Raw genomic sequence first — 24758 nt, forward strand, 5'->3', positions numbered from 1 at the left:
CGCGATCGCATGCGACACGTGATCGGGATGTGCATGTATTGCAGAATGGCTCGACTGCTCCGCTAAAACCACCCCTCGCCCGTCCCATCCCACACAGCCCACAATAAAACGAGTCATCCCACCCTCCTCTCCGCCACGCACCAGCCATCCATTTCTCCCCCCTCAGTCTACCTGCTTGCTCGTGATGTCTGCAGAGGGTGTGCAGAAGTTCAGAATGCCCGAGGACCTCCCGACTCCAGAGCCCGAGTCGCCGTCGATCCCCCGCGCCCGGCAGCCGTATAGATTCTCGACGCTGTGTGCGACGGTGGAAACTCCGAACGCGGACCACAAGGACCAGCATGGGAGCTCGAGCGTGCCCATCTACCAGACCGCGACCTTCAAGGGTGTAGGCGGGCAGTATGACTACACCAGGAGCGGAAACCCCACTAGGACTCACTTGGGTAAGTGTGCTGTGTCACCTGTCGTAACCGGAACCGCTACGCGTTTCTGGTGCTCATTGCATCTGCTCGTACGACGAGCGATCATAACCCCTCTGACTGTACGTTCACAGAACACCACATTGCCAAGATCTCCTCCGCCGAACATGCGTTCGCCGTATCCTCCGGCATGGCCTGCCTCGACATCATCACCCGCATCCTCAAGCCCGGCGACGAGCTCATCGCGGGGGACGACATCTACGGCGGCACGCACCGTCTCCTCACCTACCTCCGCACCCACATGGGCATCAAGGTCCACCACGTCGACACGACCGACCCCGAGACCCTCGTCCCGCACCTCTCCCCCAAGATCGCCATGGTGCTCCTCGAGACGCCGACGAACCCGCTGCTCAAGATCGTGGACATTGCGCGGATCAGCGCTATGGTGAAGGAGAAGTGCCCGGACGCGGTCATCGTGGTCGACAATACCATGATGAGCCCGTACCTCCAGCGTCCGCTCGAGCATGGCGCGGACATTGTGTATGATAGCGCGACAAAGTACCTCAGCGGGCACCATGATCTTATGGCGGGAATTATTACCTGCAACCGGGATGATCTCGCGAAGGTATGTTCGCAAGTCCTGTGCAACTGGGACGTGCCCTCACATTCACGTCCTAGCAAATCGCATTCATGATCAACTCGGTCGGGAACGCGCTTACGCCGTTCGACTCCTTCCTGCTCCTAAGAGGCGTCAAGACGCTCGCTATCCGCATGGACCGTCAGCAGTCTACCGCTATGCTCGTCGCTCAGCTGCTCTCTCGCCTCGGCTTCGTTACACACTACCCTGGTCTGCCAAACCACCCTGGCAGGGAGATTCACGAGCGTATTGCTGATGGTCTGTACGCGGTACTGATTCACGTTCGGTTGCGGCTCACCACATGAAACAGGCTACGGCGCGGTGCTTTCGTTTGAGACTGGTGACAAGGAGCTCAGTGAGCGCATCGTCGGTGCTACTCGTCTTTGGGGTATCAGTGTCAGCTTTGGCTGCGTCAACAGTCTCATCAGTATGCCCTGCGTCATGTCGTAAGCCCCTCCACTCACCTCATCCTGATTGCTGTCTCAACCATCATCGAAGACATGCATCTATCGACCCCGCAACGCGTGCCGCTCGCGGCCTCCCGGAAGACCTCATCCGTCTTTGTGTCGGTATTGAGGACCCGGCGGACCTCATTGACGACTTGCAACACGCCCTACTTGCGGCCGGTGCTATCACGTACGCCGCGGACGACTTCATCCGTCTGCCGAACCCAATCAGCCGTGCGGTCGAGAAGCTCGCGTTCAACGAGTCGCGCACGAACGCGAGCAGGCCCCGAGAGGACCGGGAGTGGTTCGTCAGCGCCCCGGGCAAGGTCATCCTCTTCGGCGAGCACGCGGTCGTACACGGTATCGTACGTCGTCCTCTCGCTCCGGTAATTCCGTACTAACTGACATGCCTACTCACCACCCAGACGGCGATCGCAGCGTCGGTAGATCTCCGATGCTACGGGCTCACATCGCCCCGGCACGACAACAGGCTGTCGCTCCAGCTCACGGACATCGGCGATTACGTCCACGAGTGGGACCTGGACGACCTTCCTTGGGACGCCGTCACGCCGGTGCTCCCGGGCGAGCACCACGCAGACCAGCTCGACCAGAAGCTCATGGAGGCCATCGCCGTCCGCGCACTCCCGGCCCAGTCTGAGATGCCCAAGGGCGCGTACTCCGCATCCGTCGCGTTCTTGTACCTGTACATGACGATGGCGCACGGCGGCGAGCGGCCGTCGTTCAACTTCGCCGCGCGCTCGACGCTGCCGATCGGCGCGGGCCTCGGCTCGTCTGCGTCCTACTCTGCGTGCATCGCGACCGCGCTCTTGCTCCTCCACCAGCGCATCAAGATCCCGCCCCTCCCGGCACCGACGCGGCCTGCGGGCGCGGACGACCCGGGGCACCTCCACATGTCGCATCAGGGCCGGCGCGCGATACCGCCTGACACTGCGGAGGAGGTGAACCGCTGGGCGTTCGTCGCTGAGAAGGTGCTGCATGGGAACCCGAGCGGTGTTGATAACTCGGTGGCAGTCTTTGGTGGGGCGTTGGCGTATACGCGTCCTGGGTTTGGAAAGAAGAGCGGGATGGAGCAGATCCAAGGGTGAGTAGTGCGTGCAGGGGATGTGGGGATGGTGCTGACTCTTTGTCTTTAGCTTCAAGTCGTTGCGCTTCCTGCTTGTGGACTCGAGGGTACCGCGCGACACGAAGAAGCTCGTAGCGGGTGTCGCCATGAAGAAAGCGGAGGTGTGAACTCTCAGAGCTGCAGACGTCTTGTAGCTTACGCATTGATCCTGGTAGGAGCCCGAGGTCGTCAACAAGATCATGGATGCCATCCAGGCTATCAGCGATGAGGCTCGTCGTGCTCTCGCCGATCCCGAGTTGCCTCGGCCCTCGTTGCTCGACGCACTCTCGGTACGGCAATTGCCCTGATGCAGCATATTCAGTTAATTGACATCCTGTTAGGCACTGATCGACGAGAATCACGCCCACCTGGTGTCATTGGGAGTATCGCACCCTTCCCTGGAACTCATCAGGTCGACAACTGCGACCGACCAGTTCGGCCTGAGCACGAAGCTGACCGGTGCAGGCGGTGGCGGCTGCGCTGTCACACTCGTTCCAGATGGTACGTTGGCTCCTACTTATGCCCTTTCACCGAAGCCTCAAATCTTACACTTGTATCAGACTTCAGCGACGCGTCTCTGCAGGCCCTCGTATCTGCTCTCGAGGGTGAAAGCTTCAGGACATACACCACCTCCGTCGGTGGATCAGGCCTGGGCATCCTCTCGCCATACAACAAGGAACACGAATCAGCGCTTGCCACGCCTCCGGAGACTCCCTTGGAGCAGGACATGCCTGCGGTGCCCTCTCGCAGGTCGGCTAAGGACACCTTCCAAGCTGTCGAGCTAGGTTCGTTGTCGAGCTGGGTAGAGGACCTTGGCCGCTGGATGTTCGTATGATCAGGATGGCGCTTCGATTGCGCATCAACATGTATTTCTTTCTGGCAAAGGCGGCTCCGAGTTGCAAGCCGGCTGCTGCATCTATGCATTGTACAACACTCTTGGATAACGTGTACGCTGTGATATTTGTATTGAGAACGACTCGCAAGATAGCAGTCGGCGAAATGAAAGCAGGAGGTATCCGCGTGCCTCCGTTCGAGGACAATTGTATGCCAGGAGAAGTCGAAGTTTTCTGTATTTGATTGCTCAGCGAAGACAGACGTAAGGTACCTCCGGAATTGACAATTCCTGAGGGTGTCTTCTCAAGCTAGAAGACGACTATCTCAGAGCCAATCTGACACGAAGATTTAATTATACACGCTCCCATTCCGGGGTGCAGCGATCGAGCGGGACTCATGTTCCTCCGACACCTAGTCTCGCCCACGATGATTGAAGTCATCGCCTGTGTCGTCGTGTGAATCACCCTACGAGCAAGCCTTCTGCCTCGTACGCCCCACAAGGCAGTCAGTCTGTAAGTCACTCTTCAGCCATGCTGACCAAACTCGTAGCGCGAAGCGAAACATTGGGGCGTTCGGCGAAACGACAATGATCGTCTACTAATAGGGTGTCCGTGTCGCGCATTGAGTGAGTCATTGACCAATGACGGTGCTCGTAGGTCCAGATGTCGGTATCAGCATTAACAGTGGGTTTCATGAACAACGGTGAACAACAGAGCAGCACAGGTTTCGCCCGAGGTGATCAAGTCCCGATCAAGTTAGGCCAGAAGGAGACGGAATAATATGTCTGACTTCGGGCTTCGAGGAAGGGAAGCGGGTGCACCTGCCGACTGCGTGGCCGCGAAGGGGTCAGCCGGTTCGCGAAGGGTGCGCGGGAAACGCGAACTTACCCCATCCCGCGACGTGCCTATGCGACGTCATGATGGACGACCTCCTCGAGCCCTTCCTTGAGTGCCGTGAAGAACGCCTCGCCGAACGAGTCGTCTACTGCGCTCTCGGCCCATGTTACGGAGATCCCGACCCCGCCCGCCGGGTCGCCCGCGACGTTCATGTGGATCGCGGCTCCCGAGGACGGGCTCGACTGCGTGAAGTAGACGTCGTCGAGGGTCCACTTCAACAGACCCGGCTCGGCGCTAGTACCCGCCGGGAACCTCCCGACATTTGAGATCTCGAAGGTAGTTTCGCGTTTCTTCCCGAGTTTATTCTTGTGGTAGTCTTCGTAGCTCGAGACGTACTTGACGAGCCCTACATTCTCCGTGGTTCGTGCTTGCTGCTCCCGCAGCGTCCGCGAGAATTCGCTCGCTGTGTCCCAGGGGAACTCTCGCAGCCATGACTTGTCTGCAGACGGCGTCCGCTTGATGAAAGGAGGAAATGAGGGGTGAGCGGAAACATAGTTGCACATCGCATCAGTGGGTGCGTTGATGAGGGGGCGCAGCGAGACGGGGATGGTTGTCGATATCGACGTGTACCTGTCGGCAACCGAGGGGTCTTCTGCAAGGAGCTCGGAGATGATGAGCGTCGCTAGAGTGTGGATGAGACCTGTCAAGGTAGTGTTGTGGGCCCTGCAGACCCGCAATACGCGATGCGCTGCTTCGGGCTTGTGGTACAACAACCGCAGATTGCAGCCGAGCTTGGCCTCTGGAATAGTCGGATAGCCTGTCCACGCCCAGTAGGCAGAGGTCCAAGAGATGGGCAAGAACTGTTTGATGATTTCGCGGATGAGCCTAAAGGGCGAGACGTAAAGATCCGCGGCGTGTTCGATAGGTGGCAGGAGCGTAATTTCCGAGGGGCCGGACACGAGGGCCGGATGCGAAGGCGGGGCTTCATCGATCTCATTGAGAACGGCGAGTAGAGTTTGGTGGAAGGCCATCCCGCTCTGCCCGTCTCCGATCACATGGTGGAAGCTGAACGCTACTGTGCCGTCCCGCAGCACTAAGAGTCGCCACAAGGGCCGAGTCATCTCGAAGCCCTTGCCGATTTCGGCCTGGAGGACGTCGCACAGGTCACCGTCGACGAAGGTGACGACCTCGTCCAAGTTGACTTTGTTCAAACGAACGAACGCCGGTTTGAGCGTCGCTTCACCAGCTATGCACATGGCTAGGGATCCGTGTTTCTGTATAACCTTCTCCAGAGCTGCATAGAGGTGGGCTTTGTCGAAGATACTCCCATCCGCGCGCGCGTATCGCCCAGAGATGACGACGGCTCCGAGCAGGCCCAGCTTTTGACGGACAATGTGCCATCGCTCCAGCATACCTGTGATGGTTTTTCAGGCTCTCAACTGACGCAGCGACAAGACAAACCAGCATACCCGCTTCCCTGACAACGGCATTCTGCTCAACTGACGGTGAAGACATCTTCAAGTTCCACGTTCAGCGGTTTCGCGTTCGTTGATTTGAGCAGGATCCAGAGCCTCTAGGCCAATCAAGAGGTGTTCAAGTTGGTGCACAACGAAACACTGGCAGTGAGAGACCAAAGTCAAGACGAACGGCGCAGGTCGGAGATTATGTCTCGCATGATATAATTATGACCTGTCAATGCGCAGCTGCGTGGGTGCGTGCGCATCAGGATCCCATAGTACTCTTGGCCAGCATCCATTGGATATGCAAGCCATTGGTCGGTCTTAAGGCGGCGAAAAGCGCGAAGTGCAGTGGTGAGACGGTTCGTGCGGGTCAGGTGCGGGCAAGGTGCGGGTAGCGTTGCTGGGAATTGCCAAGGCCAAGGCCGCCATCATCAGATCTACCCCAATCTACCCCAAGCCCATTGATCCGTTCGATCTGTAGGTGACTTCCGAACGGTCACTTCGTCGAGCTGACCTCGATCGACTTCATTCGCCCCAGACTAAGTGGATGCCTTCCCGCAGAGGTTTACAGCGCGTTCTATCCTAAATTCGCACTGTAAATCTCTGCGGCAAGTCGGCATCTCGTGTGTACCATTGCTTCGGATCCGTACACCCCTCCTCTAAACAGCTCATTTAGAAGGGGGGTAGGACCCCCCCTTCTAGGTACAAAACACGTCCGTAAAGTTGAGTTTGAGCCTCCGACGAGATTTGGATCTTACCGTCGCGGCACCCGGGCCCCGACTATGCTCTGCGCCGTATTCGCACGAAAACAAGCGGGAAATGTGGGGATATTGGGTGGATGGGCGCCGGGATGGTCAGAAGACGGCGCTTAACCCGTCGATGGTGTCGGCGAGAGGCACAGAGGGGCGTTGGTTAGTGCCCCCTCGACAATACAGGAGCCTGCTCAACGAAACTACGTGATAACCGTACTGTCCTGGGCTCTGGGTTTGCCGCGCCAAGTGCACCGCCAGGACCTGCATAAGAACTGTGCATCCTACCCAGCCTGCTACCCTGGATCTACCGCCCCGATGGGGCCTCTGCCAGTGCGCGACGCCATTTCTATGTAATTGCCGCCTCCGAGCGACAGTGCCGCTTCTACGCGATGAGTCGCTTCGAGCAATGATATCGTCTTATAGCGTACTTATCGCTCGACGAAAACGGTACCGTCCTGTAGTAGTGTGCTTGTTTGACGAAGCCGTCTCAGTCATAGCATGTCCACGCGACGAGGCTATCTCGTAGCGTGTTTGCTCGACGAAGCCGTCTCGTAGCGGTCTAGATCGACAATGACATGGACAGCAGACAAGCTGTCCTCGGCCATGGAACATGCGAGTCAGTGAGTGCCACTGAGATGTCCATGCTCGAAAATAAGTATGTTCGCAGCTGTGTCTTACGGTAACGTTGTGCCACCACGGCAGCGCGGCATCATTTGAGCTCCGCAAGGTATTATCCATGGATTTTGAGTGGAGCTACGGAGGCGCACTGCAGATAAACATTCCTTAAGCATAAGATTCAGGGCCCGCGCATGCATTTAGAGTCGCTGAAAAGCCTGCGGGAAGGCATCCAGTTGTGATCGGCACCTCAGTCGCATAAGTAGTGGTCTCGAATTCGGGATTTACAAAGCGTTGGGTTGATTACGAAGGCACAGGCTTTATGCACTGTTCAATCAACACCCGAAATCCTCGACACAAACCTTTGAGGCCTGAGGACTTTGCTCCGAGCCTGGCAGCCAAGGTATCGCTGCGTAGTGCTGTCAGTACGTTCACGAATCGGGAGCTAGACTCTCACAAAATAATCATGGTAGGCGTTGTCGACTCGGCACGCTTATCATACCTCGAGCAGAACGCGGCGCCTTCAATCTCCATAACGTTAACCATTACAGTACTAGGAAGTGCGCTCATCTTCACTGGCAGTCGGCGCACGGACACAAAGCACCCAATTCCGTTGCCGTGTCGAGCAACTGTACATATCGGGAACGATGATCCTGCGTCTCATAGATGGCCGACTATTACTGTGCCTCGGTAGTACCTGGACACCAGCGAGGGGAAAGCAGGGCCAGTCATACAGGATCAACTGGTTTTCCCGCCTTGAATGTTATCCCGCACAAAAGCGGCTCGGACTACGACACCACCGGCGACCGGCGAGGCAAATGGACTCTTCGTCACTGGTCAGCACAGAGGCGGGCGTGAGTACACAGCGGAAGTGCCAGCAAATGCGAGAGAAATCAGTGGAAGACATGAAGCGAGTGTCCTATATCCAGCTGCATCTGCCCGGACATACACTAGCCATACGATGCTGACTCGCGCCAGTGGAAGAAAGGAGTAAAGGGCTGGGCTGGGGCACCTTCGTAATGAGATTACTAGAGTATAGTGCGCGCACGTGACCTGACTCCCACTGGCGGCAATGACTCGGTCTGAATGAGTACTTTTTGAAGCCGCCCGCGATCACCTCCTCGCTACTCGTCCTCCCTCACCCACCGCTGCAACCCCTTTCCCTACTTCAGACTATACACACTACCTCGAATATCTCAAAACATGTGCCCCCACGCTAACGGCGACGCCCTCCCGAACGGGACTTCCGAAATGGTCCCCGTAGACTTGGCGAACGCTTCCACCTCGCACTCATCATCGGTCAGGACGAATGGTGTGAATGGCCACGCAAATGGCCATGTAAATGGCGTTAACGGTGCTGCCAAGAAGCCCGAGCAGCGACAGAACCCTTATGCTCCTCGCGCATCGGACTTCCTGAGCAATGTCTGCAACTTCAAGATCATTGAGAGTACCTTGCGAGGTCAGTGATCATGCAGGACATATTGTGAAGTTGGTCCTCATCTCACTTGCAGAGGGCGAGCAGTTCGCCAACGCTTTCTTCGATACCAAGACCAAAATCGCTATTGCCAAGGCACTCGATGCCTTCGGTGTGGAGTACATTGAGCTCACCAGCCCCGCTGCGTCTGAGCAATCACGGTCTGGTAAGTGGTAATGTATATGCACAGGCGGAAGTATTGACGATGCCATAGACTGCGAGGCGATCTGCAAGCTCGGCCTGAAGGCTAAGATTCTGACGCACATTCGTTGCCATATGGATGATGCACGGATAGCTGTTGAGACTGGTACGCCATACCCGGTAGCATACCACCTCTCCTACTGAACAACGCACCCAGGTGTCGATGGCGTCGACGTCGTCATTGGAACGTCGTCGTTCCTCCGCGAGTTCTCGCATGGCAAGGACATGGCCTACATCACCAAGACGGCCATCGAGGTCATCGAGTTCGTGAAGAGCAAGGGTGCGCCCGGAGTCCGTCTAATAGTCCAAACAGAAACTCACGCATTTTGTTGGATAGGCATCGAAGTCCGGTTCTCGTCAGAAGACTCCTTCCGTTCAGACCTCGTCGACCTATTGTCCATTTACCAGACCGTGGACAAGATTGGTGTCAACCGGGTAGGTATCGCGGATACTGTCGGTTGCGCCAACCCTCGTCAGGTGTACGACCTCGTCCGTACGCTTCGTGGTGTCGTCGGCTGCGACATCGAGATCCACTTGCACAACGACACCGGCATGGGTAAGCAGGCGTTCTTCACAAACACGTACGGAGGCTCACCATCCGGTGCCACGTAGCCATCGCCAACGCGTACACTGCGCTTGAGGCCGGTGCTACCCACATCGACACATCTGTCCTCGGTATTGGCGAGCGTGTCGGTATCACTCCTCTCGGTGGTCTTGTTGCTTGCTTGTACGCCGCCGACCCGGAGTACGTCAAGAGCAAGTACAACCTGCCCATGCTCCGTGAGATTGAAAATCTGGTCGCCGAGGCCGTCGAGGTCAACATACCATTCATGAACCCCATCACGTATGTACAATGTCGACGATGGTGCACACTTTGACTGACGGACATCCAGCGGCTACTGTGCCTTCACACACAAGGCTGGTATCCACGCCAAGGCCATTCTCAACAACCCTTCCACCTATGAGATCCTGAAGCCCGAAGACTTCGGGCTTACGCGTTACGTCTCCATCGGGCACAGGTTGACCGGATGGAATGCTGTGAAGAGTCGCGTGGAGCAGCTCGGCCTGACGCTCACTGATGAGGAGGTGTGTACAGATCCCTTGATCCTGCCGGAAGTTGCGGCTGACTTACGTACGCGTTTCCAGATCAAGGACGCGACAGCGAAGATCAAGGAGCTCGCAGACGTCCGCACACAGTCGATGGATGACGTCGACTCGCTGCTGCGTGTGTACCACTCCGGGATCCAGTCGGGCGAACTTGCCGTCGGACAGAAGGAGGCTCTCGACCGCCTGCTGCGCAAGCATCGCGAGGGCACCATGGACAGCCGCGACGCATCCATCAGCAGACCCACGAGCCCGGCACCGGTCGCCGCCTAGATTCTCCCCCGGTAGATCTGGCCGCAGCGTGGGACTAGTCAGGGCGAACATTTGTGTCCTTCGGTGGTGTTGGCCTGTGGCCTAAGCAGCAAAATTAGTGGGTAGCATTGTGAGCCCTGACAGATCTACCTGCTTCTCTCCTCATGTTCACCGGCGTACGGGGCACCCGGCTCTCGAACCTTGCATCGGTTGAACCTCCTTTCGACAGTGCCGTTAATTGGCATTAATTTCCACCCCCTTGTGTAACACGTCGCATGTACGAGTAGTGCAGCAAAAGATGTCATCGGGACATCCGCGAATTCAATAGGAATCAGTGTACCATTTCGGGGACGTGTCGTGCAGGTGGCGCAGATGCCGAAGGTTCTGACGATCTTGTCGGAGGGTGGTCCCACGAGCGGTAGATGTTCTCTGTCCGATGTCATTGGTACTGTACGATCTCATACAGCCTCCCGCCGCATCTCATCTGTCGGAAGCTTGCTCATCACGCAGCGTCGCAATTACACGTTCCGGGATGATGACTCGTTGAAGACATGTCAAGGTAAGACATCAAGGAGCTATATGCTGCCTCGCCACCTCTGTGGCCTTGCCCACTAACACCGCGAAGCGCCACTGCGCCTCCAACCCCCCTCCCCCCCCGGAATGGAGATGTCGATGAACGCCTGCTGAATAACAAGCTCTCACAAAAGCAATCGAGCATTTCAATGAAAGCATAGCATTTCATTTGTGTGGAACTAGTGGGAAGTATAATACGTATTCAAGATGCAGATCAGGACGCTGGGACACAATAAATACGACATGCGTATGTCACGCCGTATCAGGCTTTCAGGGCTTGACAGCGGCGCGTCGGAGGGAGGCGACACTACCTGAACTTCAGTCAACTGCCTCGCGACAAATGTAGGCACAACGGACACACCTTAACAATCTATCTCCCGAGGGCGTACGCGCACGACGCGAGTGCGTTTGATTTCAGTGTGTAACGGCCCGAAGTAGCGTTGAGTCTCGAAGCTCCACTCCAAATTGCCAACGACCCAATGCTCCATGGCCGTTGTATACTTGCGGACCGCCCGGTCGACGGCAGGGCCCCAGCTAGGGAGCTGGGACTTGGCTTCCAGGAAGCGGGCCATGAAGGCCTTGAAATGATCTCCCACAAGATCGGCAGCGGTTTGCAAGTCGACGCCCTTGTCGTGCATGAGCACTGTGACAATGTTGTTTCCGCCGATGCCCTTCGCCTGCTCCATATTGTAGGAGTAGACGTCCTGGGAGAAGGAGGAGCGCGCGTGGTCAGGGTGGTCTGATGGACAAGGACACTGCATTTGACTTACGTTGGACCAGCAAACCATGTCCGCAGCAGCCCAATACAAAGCCATGAACGTCGGATCATTGAAGACTTCGTCCGGGAGGTCGAGACCGAAGCAGAATTCAAACAGGCCGAAGCACAGGCGGATGGCACTGTTCTCACGGCGCAGCGTTTCGAAGGAGGCCATGTCGAGGACCACTCCGCGCTCGCGGTACTCGGCCTCTTTAGCCACTGCGTCGATGTAGTCCTCGCAATGTTTCAAGAAGCGGCGCATGCAGCCCGGGACCGCGAATTGAATCAACCGGGCCCTGAATCTACTTTACGGCTCAGTCGCGGAAGAAAAAATCACGGAGGCAAGACACTCACTCTCTGGTCATTTTAGCCAAGGTGGAGCCGTCGTCCCAGGTCGGGTCACGCATGACCTTCAGGTAAATTTCGCCAGTGGAACGGGCGTCGGCACCGTTCTGCTCGTCACTGACTTCATCGACGACAAACAGAAGGTTTACGAAGTCGCAGCAGGTGCGGAATTGTTCGTAGTCGGCGTTCGGGTAGGTGTAGGAGACGAGTAGCTCGTTGCACCCCTGGATGAAGTAGGCCCGCTTTGTGTCGGTGAAGACATTGTAAGCGTTGATCCATGCTGATGACTCCGCTGCGGCTTTGGCGTAGTGGGGGCTTGTAGAAGGCCTGAAGGGGCAGAGAGCGAAGAGGTCAGGGAGGACGAAGTAGCGAGGAGACGAAGACATGGCGGGGCACTTGGTGAGGTCGAGTATGCTGAAAACCTGACAACAGTCCCAGTTTTTATATGGACACGAAAGCCACGACACTAACGCTGAGAGGACTTGGTCGATGTCCGGACAAACAACATCAATTGACATGCCATACCTGGATAGGCGTGCCGGTGTTTGGATCCCTGAATGGAGCCAATGGAGCCCCTACCGCCGTTCAATCAGATTCCAAAATGGAGCATCGACCCTGTGCGAAAAATCGCGGAAACCTACCAACAAGGGAACACTGCCCATGGCAAATCCGGGCTTCTTGCTCTGGGGGACAGCGAGTAGCAGCACCGTATAGAATGCAGAGCAAGCGTCTGAGTTCGTTAGCCCATATTTCTAATCCGTGCACTGCTTTGCCTTACATGGACGACGGACGACAGAGTTAAGGGTGTCAGATCACCGTAAATGCAATAAACGTACTGGCAAGCGGATGAGACAGCCCCGATGCGTTCGCAGATTGTGGTGTAATGTGCATCTACCGCCTCAGATCTCAGCAGACATCAATATCAGTCTACAAGGACAGCGGTGATTACCCCTAGATTCAACCAAGCTGAAACATGACCACGTTAATCGTCCAGGCCTCTTGCCGGATTACATCGGTTATGGGGTGCGATCGCGGCCGGGTTGAGGACAGTGCGGTGGGTGCTGGCCTGAGGTCATCGGCGAGGCATACAATGCCTCGAAATAATAGCCTGCAGTCGATTGCTTCACTCGAATCCCCGAGGTACGTGAAACACGTTACCGCAACCGCACCACCGCTAGCGACGCCATCAGGGTGCGGTACTCGCCGCCGCTATTCGGTTGCTGAGCTGAACGCCGTACGCCCCCGCACGGCCGAGAATGGTCAACGAGATCCAGGTAAGGCAGATCGAGTCAATCATTCGATCCCACACGTGGCCTGCCGCCACTCCGGAGAAAGGACTCACCATAGACAGTCTCTTCCGTAGGTCCGCGCTCTCAACTGTGAAGATAAAATGACGATACAGCACCTCCATTATTCGGCGTTCAGTCCTAGCATGACTGAACCGTATTCATCGCGCTATTTGCGCTAGCGCGGGCTCACCTCCCAGGCGGGGTGGCTGAATGGTATAGGGTTCACGCCGCATTCCAAGAACGACTCGATCAAGCGGTGCTGAGCTCAGGGGTGCGGAGGTATACTTCCGGAGGTATGGGGTTGCTGAATTGTGGAATTACTGACCAAGGTCCAGGGACGAGGCTTGGCTTCTAGCTCGCTGCGAAGTAGCCACTTCTCTTCTGCACCGCCTAACGGCGGCGACTATGTACAATCCGCGATAGTGTCAATCCACGCACAGTGTGAGTAGAAAATTTTGGCCAGCGTACTAGGCATTCCAATAGATCGCCGTGATGTGGAGCTCTAGTTGACCGATTGGTTCCGAGTTTCGGGACGCGGGGTGGACTTCCGTGGAATAGTTGCCTCGACGGGAAGTACCACCCATTCCGAGCCTGTTAACGGGGCGCGGTCACATCTCCATCTGTGGCGGCTAAGGCAGCCGCTCGATGGCAAAGTCAGGAGAGGTCAGTGACCACGCGCGAGATATCACGTTCAGCAATATACATACCAACAACAGCGAATCTTCATACCTCGAAAATGCGTTAGATGAGTCGTAGTCAACGAGGCTCGGGTCGAAAAACTGAACAGTAGGAGCACTGTCCGAAAACTTGGCGCATGGCGCTATGCAAACTACGTGGGGCGAGGTGTAACCTGATAAATGCACGTCAGCCGTCACGTCCGTGACAGCGTCCGACGCCGCGGAAATCGACGGAGTTGGGGCTCGGGGAGCCCTAGTTGAATCTACAGTGTTGTATGTGGATACCTAGGCCAAGTTTTATTAGCCTGTCTCAATGCCACAGAGAGTACAAAGTTACGTCGTGGACACTGGTGGAATCAATCAGTACCAGCCGACAATTATCGCACAGCCTTGCAAAACACTGCAACATTTTGAGTCCTGGCCAGTAGCTTACCTTCAAAACTTCGTCAGCGATTGTCCTGGTGCTAATGCGGCGGGACTGACGGCAATAAAAAAAATCTGTTGATACAAGTGGCTCCATACGCACGTCGGTCTGATAGGGGACCCCTCACAAATGTTCTATAGAACCAAGGGACTTGGTCGGAGGGCTGCCATGAGCGTATATTCGAACTTTCTGAGCAAGCCTGGGACTGGGCTCCGTCTTGCGCATGCTTGTTGTGAACCCGAGGTATCGTGACACGCCTACACGCACGCTTATTTCCGAAAGAGTTACTGTGTACGGATCTTCGGTACACCCGTGAATATTCTGCGACCCCTGCAACGTGAGCGTCGACTGGGGTTGCGCCACAACGGCGGGCTTGATACTACTCACCGATGTCCACTCCCTGGCATCGTGCTATTCCTGCCCCTCACATATTGCTGTGAGGCAATTTCTCCGCGTAAATGCAGCGGCGCATCGGATCCGACTCAGGGGGCATACATGACTAGAGTCGGCACACATGAAACCCTTGGGCATAGGCGACCATCCCTGAATGCCGACAGAGAGGAGAGGTACAAGGAAGGGCGATATGAACCCGAATTCGCAGATACAGGCGATAAACCATGAAGGGGTAAGGAGGCCGAAGGCCTACTGCATCCGCACTTGCGTTACGAGCACCGATGAATTGCAAGGCGAGCAAGCAAGTGCGGGTGCAGGGCCTCATGCTTCCAGTGAGTCGTCAACACCGGTGAGCCCTGCACGACGGAGCAGACAAGGTGGATAACCCCGTGCTGAGGTCGTCGAGGTCGGCGGGATAGGCGTAGGGGCGAGCGGCCGCCTCGAACAACCAGCGGGCCGCTATGGACGCTGTTTCCCGCCGCATAGGAGCAGACTCACCATATGTCACCTGTCAGCGCAGAGAAATGCTGGCATCCTATTTGCAAGCCGCACAAAAGTGCTACAGATCGTGCCGAGATCCAAGATACCGCTTGTTCGGTAGAAGCAAATCGACCTGCTATCTTGAGGATTGTCAGCTCGCGTCCGGAGGACCTGTACGTTGTTTTCACGGAGAACCGCGCAACAAACTCACCGATCGCTGTTTTGCACGTTTCATCACGGGGAAGCTACTTCAGTATCGGATCATGCACGTATGACAGCCATGGCAGGTCACTGAGTGTTCCGGCGTTAGGTTCTCGAAAAGAAAAGGCACGAGAGAAGGAAATGAACATTAGACTACAAGGCGGAAACAAACAGAGCATTCCAAGAAGAAAGCGTAGATGATGAAGCGAAGTTCCAAAATAGAACACCCGAGCCACCACCCGCCAAATAAAGATAAGTCAGAAGCATATGCGATAACTGGCGTAGCGTCCAGCCGTTTCACTGGGTCTAGTGATTTTGACCACATTACCTCGCTTGAGGCCGTAGTAGCGGGCTACCGGGTCTGCCAGTTGGATTCGGGGCAACTGTGTCTCCTTCAGCCGACTTGACCAAAATACGTTAGTACGTACACTGGGAGCGATCAGAGAATGGAGACCTACTATGTCTCCAGTAGCTCCTTCTTCTCCTCAGGCGTCAAGACCTCGTGTTTGGGCACCAGGGTGTGATGCGTGATGTTCACCAACAAGTCGGACTCCGAGAATTCCTCCAACTTGTATTGCGATGCCATCGCCACAATCACCTAATGAATATGGAGCTGAGTTGACACTTCAAATTGCGAAGGCGAGGAGCAGCAAAAACCGACCTTCCGTGCGGATGGTGTCATGTTTCCCGGGAAGACGATGACACCCTGCTGAATATTCTTTTCCTCCAGGATACCCAGCATTCTGCACGCGTCCCACGTCGATCAGAAATACAGTCCCTGAGATCTGAATGCAGGGTCGCTCACTTCCGCATCGTCTTCACTCCGACACTCTTTTCCTCAGAGAAATACACGAAGATTTGGGTCATGGGGTTGTTCTTGTGGTTCGTGAAGAAGTTGAGTTGACTCCGGCTATATGCACATAAACCGCTGGCACCCCTGAGAAGAGGCGAAAAGACGTACTCTACACTCCCAGAGTTGTTCGCGTAGTGTTCCCGGAATGTAGCGAGGTCCATGTTAATCTCATCGTCGGAGACTTGGAAACCCTGCGCGTTTGAAGGCCCATTTCACATCAGCTGACTGGGCCAAGACAAGATAGACGCACCCTGTCCTTTACGAGTTCATGTATCGTGCGGTTGACCTTCCATAGTTTCGCGGACTCGTCTCCCTCAGACATGGCGAGTGGTCGGAGGACAAGTAATGGGCGCCAAAATTGTTTACAGACTTATTGCAACTCCGCGCCGCCGGACCGCCCGTCTTCCTCGACTCGGCCAAGCGCCCGGGCACTCTCTCTGCCACCGACGATGTCGACCGCTCCCGACGCGACGACCGCACCGCCGCCAGCGGCGCTGCTGGTGCTGACGCCGCAGCTGATGGTATGCCATCAGTCAAATGCCTTGCTATTCAATCCTCACCCCGCGCTTTGTCAGACGAGGCTGAAGCCCGCAAAAATCTTCAAGGCCGCGGTCGAGCAGCCGCAGGCGCCACCGTCCCCGGGCACGTCAGCATCGCGATCGCCCAACGCGGGCCCGAAACATATCACTGGAGTCAGCTTCGACGATAGGGGAGACCAGGTGGTGACGGCGGCGGAGGACGAGACGTTCCGCCTGTACAGTTGCAAAAGCGGCAAGCGAGTTCCGCTCGATTCGCAGCTCGTGTCCGCTTCAACTGATCGTCGCGGCACAGGCATCTGAAGACCTTGTACTCGAAGAAGTACGGAGTCGATCTGCCGCGCTTCACGCACAAGAACACTGCCATTGTGCACGCGTCGACGAAGGAGGACGATACGGTGCGGTACCACTCCCTGCACGACAACAAGTACCTGCAGTACTTCAAGGGCCACAAGGGGAAAGTCGTGTCCCTCGAGGTGTCTCCGATCGATGATGGGTTCATGTCCGGCTCGATGGACAGGACCGTGCGTCTTTGGGATCTACGCACACCGACCTGCAGAGGCCTTCTGAACCTCCCTGCTTGTCCCATAGTGGCGTACGACGCGTCGGGGCTCGTGTTTGCCGTCGCAGTCAATGTGTACTCCCGTATACTGCTGTACGACCAGGCGAACTTCGACAAGGCACCTTTCCTCGTGGTCACGCTGGAGGACCCGACTCTGGCGCTCATCAGCTTCCCTCCACGCGCAATATACATGACCTCGCTTTCATTCTCGACAAACGGGAAGTACTTGCTTGTTGGCTGCTCCGGCGACGCGCACTACATTCTTGATGCCTTCGAAGGACATCTGCTCGTGAAGCTGGAAGGCCACGTCGGGCTAGAGCGCAGGAAGCTGAGCACGCCACTCAAGATTGAGCCTGAACGAGGGTGCAGTGGTGAGGAAATCTCGTGGACACCGGACAGCAGATTTGTCATCAGCGGGAGCGCCGATGGCAAAGTGGTTGTATGGGATGTGCAACACCTTCCGGTCAAGGAGGGACCGATCAATCTGAAGGATGTGCCTACGCGGTTGAAACCTGTGGCAGTTCTGGATGGGCACCCTGGCCCGTCCAGATGCGTAAGGTTCAACCCTCGTTTTGCGATGATGTGTACGGCAGGCGCCGAGCTGGTGAGCTTATGTTTGCTTTGTCCTCGTGGATACCAGCAACTCATCAGACACTCTCAGGCATTCTGGCTCCCAGACCACTCCGGTGATCCCGACGAGTTCGCGAAAGAATTCCTACAGAAAAAGATGGGGGCTAGCTGAGGCCAACCATGATTGTGACACTATCCTAATTTATGTATCTCTCGCTGAGCAGTCGGTTTTGTCGTGATGTATCATATAGGTTCCACTCTGCTGGAAAGTCAATGTCTGCGAGTTGGCTTCATTTCATGACATAGTTTATCACGCTTAGCGCATTCCCCGACTCGTGCCATGTCGAACAAGCACGCAGTAGTCTGTATTGCTCATCCGCCGTATTACTATGAAGTCCTAGTACGATGCGCTGACCCTAACCCGAGGGTGGCGACCAGGGCGGGACTAGGCCACGTATGGCAGGCGGACGTGGCAAGGATATTCGACGTCACCCGCCCCGCGCTCTCCCAACCCTCCTCAGACCTCTACTCACATTCCTCCCATCTCACCCGGACACTCATTGGCACAGGCAGAATGCGCGTCCAGTCCTTCCTTGGTTACACCGTCGGCGCGGCTGCTTTGCTGCAGCTCGCCATGGCTGGTACGTGCGCTCGTCTTCCCGGCGTGCGCGCATTGCTGAACCCGTGTTTGGCCCCTACGTAGCTCCTGAGCCGGTTGCACTCGAAGAGCCCGTGGTCCTGGCTACTGCACAGTTCCCCGAAGACAATGCTTTCGGACGTAAGGAGCTACGCTCTGTGGGCTTCGGAGGTGGTGCTGAAGGCTTGGGTTACAGACGTCGTGAACGGCGAACGGAATAAGTTGTTGTTGAACGTGGAGAACCAGTCAGACCTCAACATCACCATCAAGAGCGTCGGTGGCTCCTTCCACTACGCAGACTCGAACAAACTCATCAAGAACGTGCGTGTGCAGCAGAACTGAGTTTATGCGGAGACTCTGACTCCTGACAGGCCTCAGCGTTGGCATACGATGTCCTGCTGCTCGAGGGTGCCAAGATGCAACTCCCCTATACTTTCTATAGCGAGTGAGTGCCAGTCCATCTCGGCGCGCTGAGTCCCATGATGCTAATGTTCACGCAGGTTCAAGGTTTGACACTCGCGCGTAGAACCCCGACCGTACATTGACATGCGCACTGTAGCCAGGAGATCTCAGGCTGAACCTCTGGTTGGATCACGAAGCCGACGTTCGTATGCTCTCGCGCATGCAAAGATGTGCTCAACTGACGGGCTAAACGTGTACAGGGTCACAAGTATCGTGTGACTGCCTATGACTCTATAGTCACCATCGTCGAGCCCGAGTCGGCATTGCTCGACTTTAAGATGTGAGTGGTTTCCTCGTCCACAACACGGGCCAACGACTGATGGTTCAATCCTCAGGCTCTCGACTTACCTGGTTGTCTCCCTCCTACTCGGCGGCCTCGGCTACTACGCCTACCTTTCGTTCGTTCCCCAGCCCAAGAAGAAGCGGGCGCCCGCAGTCAGCGCGCCCGTCGGCACTGTCACCGCAACAGGCGCAGGTGGCTACCAGGAGGAGTGGATCCCCGAGCACCACCTTAAAAAGACAAAGGCAAGGAAGACGCGGTCCTCGGGCGTGGTGAACAGTGGGGACGAGACGAGCGGCACGGAGTTCAGCGGCACGGAGGGCAGGAAGCGGAAGGGGAAGAAGTAGGGTACATTTGGGCATGTTGGGATCACAAAAGGATACTTGTGTATTAGCACACGATCATCCGTCGCTGTCGTAGTTTTGTTGGTCTGCGGTGCTCGTCTGATTATTCCCTCTCGCATGCTGTGACCTCTCAGCTCGATGGCTTGTGATGCGCCCCCGCAGGGACAGACTGAATGAGGCTCGCAATGTGTACGGTCAATGTTGGACAAGCATTATACATCAATGTGCTTGTAGCCCTTGACCTGTACGGAGGAAACCAAGCCGTCAGCCCCTCCCTGACGTTCGACCAAAGAGACACCATAAAGCGCACCTTGTTCTCCTGCAGCATCTGCGTATACTTCTCCGCCAAGTGCTTGCACTTCTCGCCGTGGTTCACGCCCTCGATGCGGTAGCACTTCTGCATGTTCTCTCGGACGATCTTCGCCTCCATCGCGCGCACCCACGACTCGCGGATGAGGTCCTCGCGCTCCTTTACCCGGGCTGTCCGTCGTCCCCGTCAGCACCCCGCGCGTACGAGACAAGTGGCTGGAAGGGGAGAGCGCACCTTTGAGCTCCTCTGCCCGTACTTCGTCGATGGCCATGGTGGATGTGCGTGTGGCTGCAAGCTGGCGGGCGGTCGGCGGTCGTTGCGGGACGGCTTGCGGCGAAGCGCCCGCTCGCCAGATTTGGGTATCGGGCGCTTCAGCTGAGTCGCCCCGAGTTCGATGCGTCATGGCCGTTCGCTCTCTCTGCAGCATACTGTGTTCACAGCTGGGATGTTCCATCACGACGGCGATGCTCTTACTGCCCAGAATACTATGTGGTTTTTTGAGTTGATATTTCTTATCCTGCTCATTTCAGGTGCCATCATCAAACCTAGTACTGTCATACATCCTGCAGCTGTCACCGGACTCACCGGATGAGCTGAGATCGAGAAACCGCGCACACCGTCCTGCCAAGGCTACTTGCTTGATCCTGGTCCTGCTGACTTCGCTTCGGTGTGTCTACTGCTCCTCTTGTCCAGCCATGTCTTACCCTGTGGGCCTGCCGTCCGACAACCCAATCGTCACCCTGACGCATCGTATGTCGTTCGATTCAAGGTTCAAGAGCGTGTCGCTGCTGACCGCTCGTCACAGCTACGCCCATCATATGGGTCCTTGAGCTGCACAACGGGGAGGACAGCAGGATCAACGAGACGCTCATCGACAAGGCGTTGCAGCCCGCGCTGAACATCGTCGAGCGCGATTGGCGCGAGGGGTGGCGCGCAGCGCGGAAGGCGAAGGATAAGGACGGCGGCGGCGGTGCGTTGATCATCGTCGGAAAGAGGGGGCAGAACAAGTTCTTCAGCAATGGTACGGGGTTGTCTTTCCTATGTGCGTGTGACGGGTGTGAGGTGGGAACCGTTCGCAGGGCTGGAACTAGACAAGCTTAGGAGCGACCCGCACTCAGCGCATAACTTCACGCCTCGTGAGTGAGCTCGGAATACGCTGGTTCAGATGTTTGGCTCACCTACCCGAATCAGTCGTACATAATCCTTGGCTCAGGAGGCTGCTGGCGTTTCCCAGTACGTACCAGTGTCCTGCTCAAGTATCGCATTGATACGAACTGGAATGTCCTCCCCCAGTTCCTACCGTAGCCGCAATAAACGGCCACTGCTTCGCTGCGGCAATGATGCTCGCGCTCTGCTGCGACTACCGGGTCATGACAGACGGGAGCAGTCGGCGCGCATGGATGTGCATGAACGAGGTACGACCGCCTCACAGTCTCTGTATGAAATATCCCGCCCTGACACGTCTCCGCCCGCAGATCCACTTCGGCGCCGCCTACCCATTGTCCTTTGCCTCCATCATCCGCACGAAAGTCCCAGACCCCCGCACTCAACGCAAGGTTGCACTCGAGGGGCATCATTTCACGCCCCCCGAGGCTCTCCAAGCTGGTCTGGTGGACTTCCTGGTCAAGGGCGACACAGAGGCTGTCATCGCGAAGGCGCAAGCGGTTGGCGAGTCGGTTGCGCGTATGGCCACGGCTGGGGCTTGGGGTGTCATCAAGGTAGGCGGCCATGGACCTCGACAAGTGATATTTGTGTGGTTAAAGCGATGCTCTGTCCACAGCGTGACTTGTACCGGGATGCGCTGGAGGCCTCTGCGCGAGACGATCTCTTGCAGCAGATTGACGCAGACGATGCGGCCGCGAAGGCACGGCTCTAAATTTGCTGGCTCGGACACGTAGCCTGCTGTATATGATGTAACGCTAGCTTTTTGGTACTTGTTCTTCGTTCCGAGTCTGTTGATTCCTTACATACGTCCATCTCAGGAAGGTGAGCTGCCGAATGGGCTAACCCGACATTGGTCCGTGTGAGGACCGTACCACTGTCTCAGTGTCTGCAGACCAAGTTCGCCATGATATTCAACGCTGAACCGACGATGCATAAACCGCGCAAGCGAGAACCAGCAGGAAGATGTTTCTGTGTCTAGATGCCGGCTCGGAGGAGACTTCAGCGATGACATCATGCGATTGTAACATCGCCGCTCTTGTTGATTACACATCTCCACACCGCCTGGGTGTATATATGTTCAGATGTCTGCTCTCTACAGTACCATCGACTCGGAGGTCACTGTCTGAGCTCGCCCCTACTGACAACTTATCATCATCTTCACTATGCCGACTGCAATCGTTACCGGGGCGACTGGTCAGTAACAGATCTGACCTTCCGAGCTTGGATTGATCTTGACTTCCATTCAGGTATTCTCGGTCGTGAAATCGTCTACGAGCTCGGACGCCACCCACAAGAGTGGACCACAGTCCACGCTCTGTCACGTTCGAAGAAGGATGCATACCCACCGACCATTGTTCACAACTACATCGACCTCACTGCAGATGCACAAGAGATGGCCAAGGAACTGAAGGACGTGTCTGCTGACTACATCTTCTTCGCTGCATACCTACAGAAAGATTCCGAAGAGGATAACACCAAAGTCAATGGTGAGTGGCTCCCACTCATCGCAGTAGACGAGGCTCAACGTGCAAAGGTGATATGCTGGAGAACTTCTTCAAGGCGCTTGAGATCAACAACACCGTCTCGCAGATCAAGCGCGTCATCCTGGTCACCGGCTGCAAGCAGTATGGCGTCCACCTCGGGCGCGCCAAGAACCCCATGGTCGAGTCTGATTCCTGGCTTCCCGAGCCACCTTACCCGCCCAACTTCTACTACCGCCAGCAACGCATCCTACACGCCTTCGCCGCGAAGCACAACGTCGACTGGGTCGTCACCTATCCGAACGAAGTCGTCGGCTTCGCCAAGGGCAACTTCATGAACCTCGCCGCGACCATCGGGCTCTACGCTGCGGTGCACAAGGAGCTCGGCACGGGCGAGCTGCCCTTCCCCGGCGGGGCCGCGTTCTACGAGATGTTCGACTCGTTCACGTACAGCCCGTTGCACGCCGAGTTCTGCGTGTGGGCCATGACGGCACCCGGCGCGCGCAACCAGGCGTTCAACGTCGTGAACGGCGACGTCGAGACCTGGTCGAACTTGTGGCCCAAGCTCGCCGCGCGCTACGAGCTGAAGGTCCCCGCGGACCAGTTCGCGCGCCCCGCGCCGGACGCGTCGGACGTGCCCATGGCAGACAACCCGCCGATCTCGATCATGGCGAAGAGCTTGGGGCTGCAGGGCAGGACGCCGCAGTCGCGCATCGAGCAGACGATCGATCTGGCGAAGTGGAGCCAGAAACCGGAGGTGAAGGCGGCCTGGGACCGCCTCGCAGAGCGGGAGGGCTTGGAGAAAGACGCGTTTGAGAAGGCGACGTGGATGTTCACGGGGTTCGTGCTGAGTCGCAACTTCCACACTATCGTTAGCATGAGCAAGGCGAGAGCTGCTGGGTGGACCGGGTACCATGATACATGGGACAGCTTCGAGAAGGTGTTCGACCAAATGGAGAAGGAGAAGATCTTGCCAAAGGCGACGGGCAGGTTTATCGGGTGGTCATTGTAGCAATAAAGACGTGGAGGCTGGAGGAGGATCGTGTTGTAGTACATAACAGTGTCCATTGAGACCGTCTACGACTAGCAATCGGCTCTCCGCTGCTGGATGTTGGTTTGCTCCTCGCGGAGGACATGACTCCTGGCAGCAATATTGCAACCCAAATATGAGCGACGTCGACAATTTGAATTTTGCGTGCGTGTGGAAGGAGCTTGGATCGAGTGGCGGTACACACGGGTGGCGCGTACGTATCACGCGTGACCACCTGCGCCACTCTGATGCCATAGATCTAGATCGACGCACTCTTCCGTGTGGCGCGACGACTTACTGAGCGCCTCCGGATCGTCCCGACCTTTGAATGAGCATCGTCCTGACCTCCTGCTCTCAGCCTACCCATCCTCGCGATTTCCAGCATGTGAAACACAGCCTCACCGCGGCAGAGCGCATGTATCCTGTGCTTGGCAGTGCATTATGTCTCACATGCCCGGCGCGGTCCGGGACCAGTGTGCCAAGGACTTACCATTTACAGCAATCCATGCTTCTACATTCGGACGGGATGTGGACCCACAAAGGCCCATGAGGCGACCCAGAAGCAACTGATTGGACCGAGCGCATCGATGGTATCAGCGTGTTCATATCTGCCGTCGGACAATAGCGCTGATTTGGCCGTGTGGCTTCAGGCTGAGAACGTATAAAGGACGCAGCCTTGCCCGTGTGCCACTCAGTTCGCCCTTGTCTCCTCCCATCATCTTCCCCCCCTCCGCCTCCCCCCCTCCCCGGTCATGTCGGGGCTGTCCCATGTCATGTCGTCGTGGCTTTGGTGGGACATTAGGTCCTCGCCCACTGACCTCCCTCCCTCGTAGTGCGCCACCGCCCACCAGGATATACGCCACCTCGCCACTCGCCAACGTATGTCATATCCTCCTGCCCGCAAGTACGTGCTGACTACTCTTGACAGCTCTCTCATGTTGCATCAGCTTTGCTCGTCCAAGCTTTGACCACCGCCACTCCTGTCGTCAGCCTCCCCCAGTGGCGTCACCCAACATCGGTTAGCCTCAACGTCGTGTAACTAAGATGGCTTCGATCTCTCTCTCTCTCTTCGTTCTTTCTTTCTTTGGCTCCTCGTGTACTGCATGTCTGCCCGTGCCACATGTTTCGTAGTCGTCGTATGTGCCGAGTTGAAGGCCGGGATCGCGGCAGCCTGCGTGGTCCCTCGAATGGTGCGCCCTCTATCGCTCTCTTTATTGCTCCTGCTGATCGTCGGTAGTCT

General features: G+C 56.5%; 11 protein-coding genes across 11 annotated transcripts; 7 read left to right on the forward strand and 4 right to left on the reverse strand.

The window, feature by feature from the left end:
• Positions 1–74: 74 nt before the first annotated feature.
• On the forward strand, positions 75–3667 carry C8Q71DRAFT_750623 (cystathionine beta-lyase). Its single transcript, XM_047923280.1, has 10 exons — positions 75–440; positions 551–1041; positions 1095–1311; positions 1364–1499; positions 1552–1864; positions 1925–2601; positions 2654–2744; positions 2799–2912; positions 2964–3123; positions 3183–3667. Exons 1-10 carry the CDS (start codon positions 185–187, stop codon positions 3455–3457), a joined length of 2730 nt encoding a protein of 909 aa, XP_047780270.1. The 5' UTR covers positions 75–184; the 3' UTR covers positions 3458–3667.
• Positions 3668–4360: 693 nt separating this feature from the next.
• Positions 4361–5807, reverse strand: C8Q71DRAFT_722561 (alcohol acetyltransferase; the record flags this gene model as incomplete). The annotated part of the gene is made up of 2 exons (XM_047921535.1): positions 4361–5706; positions 5762–5807. 2 exons carry the CDS (start codon positions 5805–5807, stop codon positions 4361–4363), a joined length of 1392 nt encoding a protein of 463 aa, XP_047780271.1.
• A 1790-nt stretch (positions 5808–7597) lies between these two features.
• Positions 7598–8115, forward strand: C8Q71DRAFT_750631 (uncharacterized protein). Its single transcript, XM_047923281.1, has one exon. It carries the CDS (start codon positions 7767–7769, stop codon positions 8085–8087), a length of 321 nt encoding a protein of 106 aa, XP_047780272.1. The 5' UTR covers positions 7598–7766; the 3' UTR covers positions 8088–8115.
• Positions 8116–8225: 110 nt separating this feature from the next.
• Positions 8226–10651, forward strand: C8Q71DRAFT_750634 (HMGL-like-domain-containing protein). The gene is made up of 8 exons (XM_047923282.1): positions 8226–8578; positions 8631–8759; positions 8808–8900; positions 8952–9074; positions 9132–9350; positions 9407–9638; positions 9688–9880; positions 9941–10651. The coding sequence occupies exons 1-8, from the start codon at positions 8323–8325 to the stop codon at positions 10169–10171; spliced, it is 1476 nt and encodes a 491-aa protein (XP_047780273.1). The 5' UTR covers positions 8226–8322; the 3' UTR covers positions 10172–10651.
• A 211-nt stretch (positions 10652–10862) lies between these two features.
• On the reverse strand, positions 10863–12401 carry C8Q71DRAFT_750635 (isoprenoid synthase domain-containing protein). The gene is made up of 5 exons (XM_047923283.1): positions 12351–12401; positions 11835–12297; positions 11494–11782; positions 11085–11427; positions 10863–11030 (listed from the first exon to the last, which is right to left on the reverse strand). Exons 2-4 carry the CDS (start codon positions 12209–12211, stop codon positions 11086–11088), a joined length of 1008 nt encoding a protein of 335 aa, XP_047780274.1. The 5' UTR covers positions 12212–12297; positions 12351–12401; the 3' UTR covers positions 10863–11030; position 11085.
• A 3145-nt stretch (positions 12402–15546) lies between these two features.
• Positions 15547–16464, reverse strand: C8Q71DRAFT_704611 (DNA-directed RNA polymerase RPB5 subunit; the record flags this gene model as incomplete). Its single annotated transcript, XM_047920400.1, has 6 exons — positions 15547–15691; positions 15748–15887; positions 15951–16032; positions 16095–16199; positions 16251–16333; positions 16393–16464. 6 exons carry the CDS (start codon positions 16462–16464, stop codon positions 15547–15549), a joined length of 627 nt encoding a protein of 208 aa, XP_047780275.1.
• A 101-nt stretch (positions 16465–16565) lies between these two features.
• Positions 16566–18108, forward strand: C8Q71DRAFT_750646 (WD40-repeat-containing domain protein). Its single transcript, XM_047923284.1, has 4 exons — positions 16566–16663; positions 16718–16917; positions 16974–17844; positions 17902–18108. The coding sequence occupies exons 1-4, from the start codon at positions 16592–16594 to the stop codon at positions 17980–17982; spliced, it is 1224 nt and encodes a 407-aa protein (XP_047780276.1). The 5' UTR covers positions 16566–16591; the 3' UTR covers positions 17983–18108.
• Positions 18109–18384: 276 nt separating this feature from the next.
• C8Q71DRAFT_704888 (uncharacterized protein) lies at positions 18385–19536 on the forward strand (the record flags this gene model as incomplete). Its single annotated transcript, XM_047920416.1, has 8 exons — positions 18385–18451; positions 18514–18588; positions 18644–18768; positions 18819–18892; positions 18948–18954; positions 19007–19051; positions 19110–19189; positions 19245–19536. The coding sequence occupies 8 exons, from the start codon at positions 18385–18387 to the stop codon at positions 19534–19536; spliced, it is 765 nt and encodes a 254-aa protein (XP_047780277.1).
• Positions 19537–19745: 209 nt separating this feature from the next.
• Positions 19746–20114, reverse strand: C8Q71DRAFT_856322 (NADH-ubiquinone oxidoreductase 12 kDa subunit; the record flags this gene model as incomplete). Its single annotated transcript, XM_047927288.1, has 3 exons — positions 19746–19775; positions 19844–20013; positions 20078–20114. The coding sequence occupies 3 exons, from the start codon at positions 20112–20114 to the stop codon at positions 19746–19748; spliced, it is 237 nt and encodes a 78-aa protein (XP_047780278.1).
• Positions 20115–20257: 143 nt separating this feature from the next.
• Positions 20258–22041, forward strand: C8Q71DRAFT_750651 (ClpP/crotonase-like domain-containing protein). The gene is made up of 7 exons (XM_047923285.1): positions 20258–20593; positions 20649–20864; positions 20923–20979; positions 21035–21076; positions 21137–21258; positions 21319–21561; positions 21624–22041. The coding sequence occupies exons 1-7, from the start codon at positions 20539–20541 to the stop codon at positions 21717–21719; spliced, it is 831 nt and encodes a 276-aa protein (XP_047780279.1). The 5' UTR covers positions 20258–20538; the 3' UTR covers positions 21720–22041.
• C8Q71DRAFT_750654 (NAD dependent epimerase/dehydratase family protein) lies at positions 22042–23710 on the forward strand. Its single transcript, XM_047923286.1, has 3 exons — positions 22042–22201; positions 22255–22494; positions 22542–23710. Exons 1-3 carry the CDS (start codon positions 22171–22173, stop codon positions 23498–23500), a joined length of 1230 nt encoding a protein of 409 aa, XP_047780280.1. The 5' UTR covers positions 22042–22170; the 3' UTR covers positions 23501–23710.
• The last annotated feature ends 1048 nt before the right edge of the window (positions 23711–24758 follow it).

Source organism: Rhodofomes roseus (genome assembly GCF_022264815.1).
Source record: "Rhodofomes roseus strain CIRM-BRFM 1785 chromosome Unknown C8Q71scaffold_7, whole genome shotgun sequence".
In the NCBI taxonomy this organism is placed as follows: Eukaryota; Fungi; Basidiomycota; class Agaricomycetes; order Polyporales; family Fomitopsidaceae; genus Rhodofomes; species Rhodofomes roseus.

Excerpts from the sequence above, each read along its gene's own strand:
- C8Q71DRAFT_750623 (XM_047923280.1), top strand. The coding sequence starts at position 185 with ATGTCTGCAGAGGGTGTGCAGAAGTTCAGAATGCCCGAGGACCTCCCG. Across the intron at positions 1,312-1,363 it reads TCACGAGCGTATTGCTGATG|GCTACGGCGCGGTGCTTTCG; the intron begins GTCTGTACGCGG and ends CACATGAAACAG. Across the intron at positions 3,124-3,182 it reads TGTCACACTCGTTCCAGATG|ACTTCAGCGACGCGTCTCTG; the intron begins GTACGTTGGCTC and ends CACTTGTATCAG.
- C8Q71DRAFT_750635 (XM_047923283.1), bottom strand. The coding sequence starts at position 12,211 with ATGTCTTCGTCTCCTCGCTACTTCGTCCTCCCTGACCTCTTCGCTCTC. Across the intron at positions 11,783-11,834 it reads TTGGCTAAAATGACCAGAGA|ATTCAGGGCCCGGTTGATTC; the intron begins GTGAGTGTCTTG and ends GCCGTAAAGTAG. Across the intron at positions 11,428-11,493 it reads ACATGGTTTGCTGGTCCAAC|GACGTCTACTCCTACAATAT; the intron begins GTAAGTCAAATG and ends TCCTTCTCCCAG.
- C8Q71DRAFT_750631 (XM_047923281.1), top strand. The coding sequence starts at position 7,767 with ATGATCCTGCGTCTCATAGATGGCCGACTATTACTGTGCCTCGGTAGT.
- C8Q71DRAFT_750651 (XM_047923285.1), top strand. The coding sequence starts at position 20,539 with ATGTCTTACCCTGTGGGCCTGCCGTCCGACAACCCAATCGTCACCCTG. Across the intron at positions 20,594-20,648 it reads AATCGTCACCCTGACGCATC|CTACGCCCATCATATGGGTC; the intron begins GTATGTCGTTCG and ends CGCTCGTCACAG. Across the intron at positions 21,259-21,318 it reads CATGGATGTGCATGAACGAG|ATCCACTTCGGCGCCGCCTA; the intron begins GTACGACCGCCT and ends CTCCGCCCGCAG.
- C8Q71DRAFT_750646 (XM_047923284.1), top strand. The coding sequence starts at position 16,592 with ATGTCGACCGCTCCCGACGCGACGACCGCACCGCCGCCAGCGGCGCTG. Across the intron at positions 16,664-16,717 it reads TGCTGACGCCGCAGCTGATG|ACGAGGCTGAAGCCCGCAAA; the intron begins GTATGCCATCAG and ends GCGCTTTGTCAG. Across the intron at positions 17,845-17,901 it reads GTACGGCAGGCGCCGAGCTG|GCATTCTGGCTCCCAGACCA; the intron begins GTGAGCTTATGT and ends AGACACTCTCAG.
- C8Q71DRAFT_750634 (XM_047923282.1), top strand. The coding sequence starts at position 8,323 with ATGTGCCCCCACGCTAACGGCGACGCCCTCCCGAACGGGACTTCCGAA. Across the intron at positions 8,579-8,630 it reads CATTGAGAGTACCTTGCGAG|AGGGCGAGCAGTTCGCCAAC; the intron begins GTCAGTGATCAT and ends TCTCACTTGCAG. Across the intron at positions 8,901-8,951 it reads ACGGATAGCTGTTGAGACTG|GTGTCGATGGCGTCGACGTC; the intron begins GTACGCCATACC and ends CAACGCACCCAG.
- C8Q71DRAFT_750654 (XM_047923286.1), top strand. The coding sequence starts at position 22,171 with ATGCCGACTGCAATCGTTACCGGGGCGACTG. Across the intron at positions 22,202-22,254 it reads AATCGTTACCGGGGCGACTG|GTATTCTCGGTCGTGAAATC; the intron begins GTCAGTAACAGA and ends ACTTCCATTCAG. Across the intron at positions 22,495-22,541 it reads GGATAACACCAAAGTCAATG|GTGATATGCTGGAGAACTTC; the intron begins GTGAGTGGCTCC and ends CAACGTGCAAAG.